The 11322-nt window shown below is 38.6% G+C and overlaps 1 protein-coding gene across 1 annotated transcript in view; it reads left to right on the top strand.

Annotated features, from left to right (window-relative positions):
• The window catches only part of LOC119836340 (bromodomain adjacent to zinc finger domain protein 2B-like), a 62284-nt gene that overhangs the window by 49896 nt on the left and 1066 nt on the right, over positions 1-11322 (top strand). Inside the window, exons 34-48 of the mRNA XM_038361642.1 lie at positions 773-897; positions 1657-1943; positions 2449-2582; positions 2872-3011; positions 3278-3442; positions 3620-4338; positions 5068-5259; positions 6019-6071; positions 6396-6525; positions 7255-7392; positions 7729-7901; positions 8508-8599; positions 9070-9203; positions 10699-10820; positions 11283-11320. Coding sequence (XP_038217570.1) covers positions 773-897; positions 1657-1943; positions 2449-2582; positions 2872-3011; positions 3278-3442; positions 3620-4338; positions 5068-5259; positions 6019-6071; positions 6396-6525; positions 7255-7392; positions 7729-7901; positions 8508-8599; positions 9070-9203; positions 10699-10820; positions 11283-11320 — 2642 coding nt within the window. The remainder of the gene's footprint in view (positions 1-772; positions 898-1656; positions 1944-2448; positions 2583-2871; positions 3012-3277; positions 3443-3619; positions 4339-5067; positions 5260-6018; positions 6072-6395; positions 6526-7254; positions 7393-7728; positions 7902-8507; positions 8600-9069; positions 9204-10698; positions 10821-11282; positions 11321-11322) is intronic.

Consider the following 11322-nt stretch of genomic DNA (forward strand, 5'->3'; position numbering starts at 1 on the left):
CGCAAGGAGCGCTACCTCATGGACGTCAAGATACGCAAGTCAGTTCCACCTCAGCCTCCACATCTATATACATGTGTATCCTGTAGCCTTCCTCAATAAATGGGCTATCTAACACTGAAAGTATTGTTCAAATCGAACCAGAAGTTCCTGAGATTAGTGCGTTCAAACAAACAAACTTTTCAGCTTTATAATATTAGTATAGATATATCACTTTCACTAACAATATATCCAACTATACGTTCGTCCCGGCTCTGCCCAAATATTAAGATTCCGGTTTTATCCCAAGAGAGCCGTAGAGGCGTCTATAATCGACTTTGCGCCTCTACAAATGTCCACGGGCGGTGGTAACGCTTACCATCAGGCGTCCCACCAAATATTGCTCTGGATATATTACAAATTGAGACTTATAAAAGTAACATTATCATGGCGGTATTATTGCTTTTTGAGATTTCTTCCAGACAACCGGTTGTTCTGAAAAAGTAAAATGAAGTATATAAGTAAGGAACAACATGAATGTATAAAGATAGCGGAAAAAATATCAATGAAAATAAATACCTAACATCTTAATATATATAAATTAAGTGTCACGTTGTTTGTTCGCGATGGACTCCTAAACTACTCAACCGATTTGAACCGAATTTGCACACCATTTGCAGTTTGCTACAAAGATAGGATAGTTTATATTATTTCAATCACGATAAATAACTACCCGGGCGGAGCCGGGGCGTGCAGCTAGTTATAACATACATTATAATATTAAATAACGTTTCAGAGTCCGCGTGTTACACCAACGAAAGTTGCGCAGCGAACAGGCTGAGAAGCAGCAAGCGATGGCGCTGGAGAGGATGCAGAGACTGGTCGAAGAGAGCACCGGGACCGCCAGATCGCCTCTACACGGTGAGACAGACACATGAAATATAAAAATCACACGCAAAAATACTAAGCTAGTAAACTGTTAGGTCTTAAAGCCACCCCAGGTGTCTGGAGGACCTAGTATTACCAAACTTCATACAAGTACTATATATAAGATGTTTTCGCGTTAGGATGGGACAGGATTTCCAGATAAAAAACTAAGTTTGCACCCTAAAAGAAGGTTGCCTCATTTATTTATACCTTATTTATTACTTTACTTTTACATTATACTTTTATACATGAATTAATATCTTCTAATCTAATGTATAAAATTCTCGTGTCACAGTTTTCGTTGCCATACTCCTCCGAAACGGCTTGACCGATTTTGATAAAATTTTTTTTGCTTATCCGGTATCTATGAGAATCGGCCAACATCTATTTTTCATACCCCTAAATGATAAGAGTAAGGCAGAACAGCGTTTGCTGGGTGCAGCTAGTATTACAGTAATTTTTCTTACAAATTTCTTGAAAAAGAGCAAAATGATTTGTTTCTTTAAGCATGTAACCAGACTTTTATGTACAAAAAAAAAACATGTTAAAAGCAATATTTTATCAATCGACTTAAAAAAGGAGGAGGTTCTCAATTCGTCGACTTTTTTGGATGCGTTCGTTCTTCAGAGCATTTTTTCTGTACTATTTAGGATCATTCCTCCCACGTGGTAGGGCCACATTTGATTAGATTTGGTCTAGTTCAGACGATATGAAGGCGATTTAGTTATCTTTTAACATAATGTATAATTACAGATACCCCAGAAAAGCCATCTACCCCCAAAAAGGATTCATCACCACCGCCAGACGAGAAAGCCCCCATCGAGACCCCATCACCGTACAAAGAAGAGGATCCGAGTGACAAAGAATTGTCTCCACTCAAGGAACTTAAAAAGGAGATGATGAACGAGCTATCTCCTCTCAAGGAACTGAAGAAGGAGATGATGAACAATAATAAAGAGGAGATACCGGAGGGCAAGGATAGTGTTATGGGCGACGATGTGCTGAGTGACCTAGAGAGCGAAGGCACTCAGCCTGAGGAGGTGAGGAAATAGTTTATTTTGATGGTGGAATTGATATAAAACGGTTTTACAAATAACAAACAATGCAAATTAAAAAAAAAAAACTTTCGCTTAAACTGTAAAAATATAAAAAACAAGTTAATATTATCCAAATAGATAAAACATTGAAGCTTGTGAGTCAAATATAAGTCTACTGTAATTTGTAAATCTTCCTTATTTTTATCTCTAAACTGTATGTTTATTTATTGGGCTTCTGACTTGTTATATAAACAGCCTGTTTATTATAATAGCCTGTATATAAGTAATAGGTATAATGTGATTAATTTAAGTTCTTTCAGTATTATCAGAATAAATAAACGCCATGTTAAAGCATTTTAGAAAGATTGACACTGACTTTGTACTGAGTTGGCCTGGATAATAAATGAATTATTCATGATTTATCACATTCATAGAATAAGGAATATCGATTAAAATTTATATCCTAAAAAGTTTAGTACAATATATAACATTAATAACCTACATCCAGGATGAAGACAAGAACCTATCTTCGGAAGAATTATCTAGAAAGCTCGAGAAACTTCTGCGCCAGTCGGAGCAACAGCAGCTGCAGCTGGCGGCCGCGTCCCACTCCTTGCGGGCGTCTTGCTATGGGCAGGACAGGTATTTTAATTTTTTCATTTATTCTGTGCTGTGTAAAAATAGAAAATTCGAAGATTTACACCACATAGGACCATAGGATTTCTGAATCCTATAGTAGCGGGACCTTTCATCTAGTATATATAGATTGAACCAATTTCAAAATTTGTTTCATCGTTAGATAAGGCCAATTATTTACTTATCTATTTATTGATTTTTTACTTATATATTTATTTTTTTATTAATAAAGAATTTCCAGCAAAGAATACGGATAGCATTTTTGTAAATCATGGTTTTCTGTACTTATTGTCAGATATTGGCGCCGCTACTGGTGGCTCAGTAGTTGCGGAGGTGTGTTCGTGGAAGGCATGGAGTCAGCTCAGCCGGAAATACTTTCCTATCACGAGAGACTTGCGAGGGACAAGTGTAAACCGGAGCCTGGAGATGAGATAGGTATATAATAACAAAAGCAAATAAAAGTGAGAATAACAAAAAAAGTCCTTTCTCAAGGAAAAACATGTTAAGGTTGTTCTTCATTGACTTTGTTTGCATATTATAAATTATAATGTTTTTTATTTAACAAATTAACCATATTTTTACCGTGTTTTGCCACGGTAACAGAATATTTACAACTTATGGTGTTTGCCAAAAAAAAAAAAATTTTGATTCATTAGATAAACAAAAAAAAAAATCTAACCCTCGTATTTTTGTATCAATAGAAGAAGAAAAAGAGAAGATCAAAAAAGAGGAGCCAGAAGAGCAAGTGGAAGTAGACGCGGAGGCGGAAGCACTCGAGCTGAAGAGTATAAAAACTGAGCTCAATCTTAGTGATAAGACACAGATAATCAAGTACGAGCCTAACAAGATTGTTTGTAAGGTCGAAGGTAAACATCTACCGTGTTCGATTTGTTAAAATTTTAATAGAAAAATAGCAAATTAACCAATCAGAGCATATTTTTAAAGTCTTTATTTAATTTTACCATAGCTCACTTAATCATCTCTAAAATCCTACATTCCTTATTAAAATAACCATCACATTAACAAGGCGTTTTTACTTCTAGGTTCAATAAAGATGGAAGAGAAATATATACAGCAGAAGAGTCACGAAGAGGAAGACATGTTGGATATAGAAGACTCCATTCCAACAGCCTTCCTGGTCCAGAAGCCGTCACACAAACCAATGTTCGCAGCACAAGCGGAGCCCATAGATAAACCGCAGGAGATCGTCAAGTTAGAGAACCCATCGAAAACGGAAGCCATAGACAAAACAGAGCCGGAGGACACCAAAGACAATTTAGTCAACAACCTGGAGGAGCTGCGCAAAATGGCGGAGGCTGTATCCTCCCAGCTGGACGCCGCGAAAAAAGCGGAGAGCGAAGTGAAAGACGAAAAGGAAGACACAAAAGAGGAGGAGACAGATGCACACGCGCACCTCTACTCGAAAACACTAGACGGCAAGTGGTTCTCCATACTCCGCCACGAGAACTCCTTTCTATCCAACATCAACGAGGAGAAACAGGACGTGCCCAAGTACTGCGACAACGAGCACACCTGCGCCGAGGTGCTGATGTGCCAAGGTCACAAGTGGGACGTGTCCAATAACCTGCACCTGCTCAACGACCCGAGCCTGTTCACGTTGAACAGCATGGTGACGAGTGTACAAGTGCCCTGCAATAGTGTTTATAGTGATTCAAGCTTGACCATGTCCGGCCTGGACCAGGATATGATGGATGCGAGCCTGAACGATACTGCGCGTGAGGTGGAGGAGAGTAAGGATCAGGTATACGGCTTTTAAGATTTCATATATGTATGTACACTAGCGGTCCGCCCCGGCTTCGCCCGTGGTCCATATATAGCCTAGCCATAAATGGGCTATATAACACTGAAATAATTTTTCGAATTGGTTCAGTAGTTCCTGGGATTAGTGCGTTCAAACAAACAAACTCTTCAGCTTTATAATTAGTATAGATATATTAGGGGGTTTTAAAAATCATATTCGTTATTGAAAAGGTACTAGTTTTACTTGTATTATAAAAGGGAATGTGTGTTTGTTCGTTTTTCTATGTGTCACGTCGTTACGATTATATGATAGGATTTTTGTGTCTAGAGATAGGAGGCTAGAGAGTGATATAAGCTTATTACGGCGATGGATCATCCCATTCCTATGGAAATATCCTTTAAATATACGGGCGAAGATGACGAAATAGTACCGAGAGAATTGAATGAAAAAAAATTATTATATAAAAATTTGCTTTTAATAAATTCACTAGCATTATAACGAAATATCTACCAGACAAATTACAAATTAAAATATCACGTGAATGCTATAATATTTCAAATACTTGTTTAAGTTGTTGTTCTTTAAAACTAAAAATATTTTTATTTTTTTTTATTTTTTATTATTTATTAGCAAATTCAACTAAGTCTAGAAATTTTAAAGGTATAAATTGACTGTTATAAATGCGTTACTAATACGAAATAAGACCTAAACAGACTAAATATTCCCCAGGAGAACGATCTAGAAAAAGAGCTGCAAGCGGACTCGGCCAAAGCGGACATTTCGCTGCAGAAGGCCAAGGCGTCCGGGCTCAGTTCACTCGGTCTGCTGAACTTTAACGCTCTCTCGACCTACGTGACTTGCGACTCGCCGCCTCCCATACAGATGTCGCCGGACGAGATGGACCAGCTGGAGAGATGCAAGGTATATACTGAGAAATAGACACGCACGGCCCGAGGCCCGTTCCTTACCCTTCTCATTTCAGGTGTATGCTGAGACGCAGACACGTATGTACAGCCCGAGGCTCCCTTTTCCTACCCTTTCCTTTATTCCCTTCATCAATCTATCCTTTCCTATCCCTTAAGGAGTAAAGTTAGCAATCTATTAGCAAGGGCATGAAGCCTCTGCAAATGTATACGGGAGGAACTGTTCGCTTTCCATCAGGTGACACTTTGCTAACTAGAACATAATAAAAACACACACGCAAACGTGGGTGTTCACAGACAAACACTCGCCCACAATTGGGTATACATACACGCACGCACACACTTACTCACACAAACGCACTTACACGCAAATGCACACGCGCAAGTCTCGGGCTACTTAACTTTAATGCTAACTCGCGTATTAAAATACAGACAAACCTGCGCGCACACCCACACACTAACAACACACACACGCGAACACACACACCCTCACAAATACGCATGTAGACATACAGAGCCGTACGCAAAAACGCACACATAGACAGTATAATAATCAGCAACCTTATTTATATACGTGTAACGTGTGGGACGTTACACGTATATAAATAAGGTAGACTTTTATTGTAGTATTCTGAGGATATTATTTAATAATTAATTAGTATCAATAATGCATGTAGCAAAACCGAAACATTTACAATAGAATATGATAAAAACAACAATATTGTATTCACTAATTGTGTTATTTATTTCAATAAAGGTACACGGTCTGCCCAAGAGGCTTGGAGGGACAGCTGTGCCCTTAGAAGAAAGGTAATTTATTTTATTAGTTAACAAAGATAGGTATATTTATAAGTTAAAAAAATACATATTTTTGACGTGAATAATATAGGCATTGTCTAATAATTTGTGATTTTTAGTTTGATTATAAATCTATAGAAAAAGAATCAATTTAAATGTGTTTGATTGTATGGTTTCATTAATGATCCTCGTATTTCAAGATTTTTTTTTACAAAGAAATTATATAAATTTATAAGTACAATTTTTAATTTAAAATTCTTCATCAACACTTTATAACCCACCAACTGTCCACAAAAAGTTTCACCCGAAATGATACATCAATTCCGACCCTTCCAGACACGGCTGGTGGCGCATAACCGACCCGGAGCAAATGAAAGCGGTGTTAGACGCGTTACACCCGCGCGGTGTGAGAGAGAGGGAACTACACGCGTCTCTCGTTCAACATTTACCCACTGTAAATAATAAGGTATTATTTCTTTGTATATTAATGTTACACTTGGATGTCTTTCGTATTAAATCTATGTGAATATTAGTAAAATTATTACCAATAGTATTACGAAAATAGAATCCTGTGTCCCAGCAGTGGGAACATGTATGGGCTGATGATGATGATGATGATGGTTATGAAAAAGTTATCTCTATCTGAAATGTTTGTTATATCTATATTTTGATTTACCTATTAACGTTCTAAACATTTGGATAACTAGCCATTAATTTATTGTTTAAATCTTTATGTCCAGTTTTTATAACATTTCTTTTAAATGACCTAGGTTTATGACCATATACTATATATAAATCATATGATTTCCTATGTCCCAATGTATGCTTAAATCTTTAAAACTACGCAACGGATTTTGTTGGTTTTTTTTTTATTGATACGAGTGATTCAAGAGGAAGGTTTATATGTATAATAACATCTATTAAAGTACTACGAATTTAACTCGTGCGAAGCCGCGAGCAAAAGCTGGTATAAATAAATCTTTATTTCCTAAAATCTTTGTATAATTTATATAATCCTTAGATAATTTTATATTGTTTAAGGACGTAATAATGAGAACACAATTGGGAGTAGCCTCTGGCTCCCGAGACACAGTGTTTACCTAGTTTAGGAGTCTAAGGGTTCATATTACTACACCTGTAACATAATTATGCAATAAAAGGTTTTATTTATGTATTTATTTATCTTCAATTTCAGCTGTACATAGACAAGGGCGACCCTGCGCGCACGCAGCTGACGGCCAGCCCGTGCGAGGGCGATTTCCCGCCGCCAGACGAGCCCAACGCGTACTGCGCGGAGACTGCGGCCCGAGTGGACATGCGAGTTTTGTCTATGGTGAGTGGGCTGTCTATGGTTGCACCATGCACCATGGTTACGTGAACTATTTGACATTTGTCGTGACCGTGTCACTTCTATTCTCTTACTAGACTCGTCCTGGCTCCGCCCGGATCCTATCATCCAAGTCAGTTCACACCCTGTCTGTATATTTTTACATGCGTAGATGCCTAACAGCTATTTATGTTACAATATTCAAAATAATTTCGTATCAAAAGTTGGCACTTAGTTATTTAAAGACTAGATTATTTTATTTTCTATACTTAAGTGTTAATGAAAAAAAAAACAAAGACTTATAACTGACTGTATGCTATATCTAGACATTATCACTTTCAGGTGGAAGCCCTCGAGGAACGAGTAGCAGCCGCCTCCATGCAAGTGAAGGGCTGGCGGGGCGCAGGCCCCGGGGCCGGAACCCCGGTGCAACGGGCTAGAATGAAACTGGCACAACTGGAGGCCCACGTGGAGAGGCGCTACTTGAAGCCGCCGCTCGTGCAAAGGTACGGGAGGTAGGTGGGACTTACGCGGGTTGCAAGGGGAGTTAGACAGATGTTAGTTGTAGAAGCTGATCACGAGGTAAGTTCCTTAGCGCATATGCGGGTATATGGGGGTTCGTGTTATTGTTTGCTAGACGGATATGAATGAACATGTGCGTGTTCCTTTTTATTGGTTACTAGCTGCGCCCCGCGGTTGTACCCGCGTAATTCTATATCCCATAGGAATATCGGGATACAAAATAATTTTACCAACGTTTCGAACGCTTCATATTTTGTGAGATGAGAGTCACGTGTAGTACTCTTCTACCTTCTTTACTTTACTAGTTTAAATTCAAACACAAGATTGTAAATGAAACAAAACAGCAAAAAAAAAGACGCGCTTCAATGATAGAATCAACGAAAATGTCTTACTTTTCTTTTTTAAAATATATGTAAGAAAATTGTTTAATCCTATTGCTCCAGGAAAACCAAGAAAACACTGTATCATCACCGATCCTTGATAAGTGTACAAATTTAAAATGGGACAAAAATGCACTAAATGAGTCATACATGTATGTTACATACAAACATACAGGTGAGGCCAATAAAAGCGTGTTAACAAATATTAAAACATTTCAGCACGAACGACGCAAACCTGGGCGCCATGTTGCAAGGCGAACACGGCTCGTCCGCCACCTCGCCAAATAACTCCGATGCGAGCGAAAGTAAAGGTGATAGTTTATTATATTATTTTGTTATTTACGGCCATTCATAAATTACGTCACATGAAATGTGGCTTTTTGAACCCCTCCCTTTATCGTTCTTTCTTTCAATCATCACAGCCTGTCATTTAAAGAAGCCCCTCCCCCTGATGTGACATTACACACAAAAGCGGTTTTGATTGTTAGATCTGATAAAACAAACGTATGGCTTCAAACAGACTGACTTTTATTTCGCATAAGACAAAAGAACACAGGTAAGTATTTCCTCATAACAAACAGATGGCGCTAGTTACATTGTATAAAATTTTGTTACATGAATATAATAATATTAACAAGATCGAGTTTGCCCCCACTCCCCCATCCAAATTTCCATTTAATTTTGATCTAGATCTGACACTTGAAAATCAGTTTAACTTTTTGTTTATTGATCACAATATTTCCTTTAAATATAATGATAATTAATGTTAATATTTAAACAGAAACAAAGGGCATAGCTCGTGGCTTGTCAACTTGGCGGGACGCGGTGTCGAGGTGCAATACGGCTGCGCAAATTGCGATGCTGTTGAACGCTTTGGAAACTCACATCGCGTGGGACAAGAGTATTATGAAAGCTGTGAGTATTTGTTCTTTGTTGTTTGCATTGACGTATATAACTAAACTCAAACAATGAAACATTCGTTGAAATTAACACCTTCTTTCTTTCTAATTAAGTTAATGTTCAAAGTCTATTGTATACGATCATTAGAAAACTTTATCTTGTACATACGTATACGCATACTGTATCAAAAAATAATGTGTATATATATGAACTTAAGATTTTGTTTGTTTGTTTGAACACACTTATCTCAGGAATTACTACTGGACCTATTTCAGAAATTCGATACATTTGATCCAGAGATTACGTCCTACGAACAAATTTATTACTTAACCGATTCACAGCAATCTCTATATATATATATATAAAATTCCCGTGTCACAATATTAGTTACCATACGCCTCCGAAACGGCTAGACCGATTCATGAAATTTTGTGCACATATCGGGTAGGTCTGAAAATCGGCCAACATCTATTTTTCACACCCCTAAATCATAAGAGTAAGACAAAACAGCGTTTGCCGGGTGCAGCTAGAAGTATAGATATTTACGTATCAATAAGAAAATCAAACGCAATTCGCCTACATTCATCATGCAAATAACATTTTAATCACCTTCTCTCCGTGCTGCAACTTTATAATTTCACAAGCTTTTTCCTATCTGTTCGCTATTTTTTGATGTGAAACATCTGTAGCCGCACGTAAAACAGATTTCTGGCGTGGCGACGCATGCCGTGGCGACGCGTCGCCACGCTAAATGATAGTGTATAATATATACAGTCTATATGCAGTAGTGTGTACGGTGTAATATTTTATTTGATCATTATGACATATTTAGTTCCTATCACAGTCTACTCTTTGCATATTAATTTTATAAAATAATGTCGATGTTTCACATCTGCCAGGCGTCCCGTGACGGCTCAAATTTTTTTCAATTTTACTTTTCACTAAATACCTAACGCATTTTTTTCATTCTGTTTTTATTTGCACTACAATGCTCTGTTGCATATTGGCATTTAGTTACTGATTTGTATCTACCATCCAAATCATCCAACAATCACTAAAACCGAACGCCTGAACCGTCCCATTCAATTTAGCCGTTTCTATCTCCGCTTGCTTAATCTAAACATATGTAACTTAAAGGTACTGACATAGTGGACGGATCGGGCTGAAATATGGCATGCAGATAGATATGATGACGTAGGCATCCGCTAAGAAAGGATTTTGATAAATTCGACTCCCAATGAGATAAAATAGGGGATGGAAGAACCATAAAAATTTATTAAGCCTGCGCGGGCGAAGCTGCGGGCAACAGCTAGTTTTACATATGCTTCATAACCTTGCTTTATTTTCATTTAATTCATCCAAAAACCATCCCACCTCTTCAATTTTGCCGCTTTATTCTTAATCCAGCTTAATATTCCATGCATTTCATATAACCACATATTAACCACACAATTGTACGCGACAGGCGAGCCGGCGGCGGGTGTGTAACCGCAAAATGGCTATTTTACAGAACTGTCAATTCTGCCTCTCCGGTGATAACGAGGATCAGCTGTTGCTCTGCGACGGGTGTGATAAGGGCTACCATACGTATTGCTTCAAGCCGAGGATGGATAAAATACCCGAGGGGGATTGGTGAGATTTCTATTTTTGTAATGTTTGCTTGGTTAATATATTTTATTGGCAGCTGAGCTGGTGGTTCGCCTGATGGTTAGCGATCACCACTGCCCAGAAACTTTCGCAGAGATGGTGCTGCTTCGGAGGGGTAAGGGATAAGGAAAGGGTTGACGACTGAAAGGGAGGAATAGATTGGGAAGGGTGAGGAAAATAAAGCGGGCCTCCGGCTCCCCTACACACCGTACTATAAACAGTACCATACTACTATATCACGCCAGTTTTTTGTGGGGGTGTGGTTCTTCTCCGGTGCGAGCTGGCCCAATTTGTGAAACGTGCTCAACATAACTGCACACACACACACACAAGCTGATGTGTGCGTGCGGCCGCGTGTACAGACAGCCGGCCGAGACCATCAATTCGTTAATTGTGTAGAGACGCACGTCCGGTGTGCCTTAATGCAGTGCAGTGTCGCGTGCGCAGGTACTGCTGGGAGTGCGTGAACAAGGCGCGCGGCGAGCGC

This window comes from Zerene cesonia, chromosome 24 (genome assembly GCF_012273895.1).
Source record: "Zerene cesonia ecotype Mississippi chromosome 24, Zerene_cesonia_1.1, whole genome shotgun sequence".
NCBI lineage: Eukaryota > Metazoa > Arthropoda > Insecta > Lepidoptera > Pieridae > Zerene > Zerene cesonia.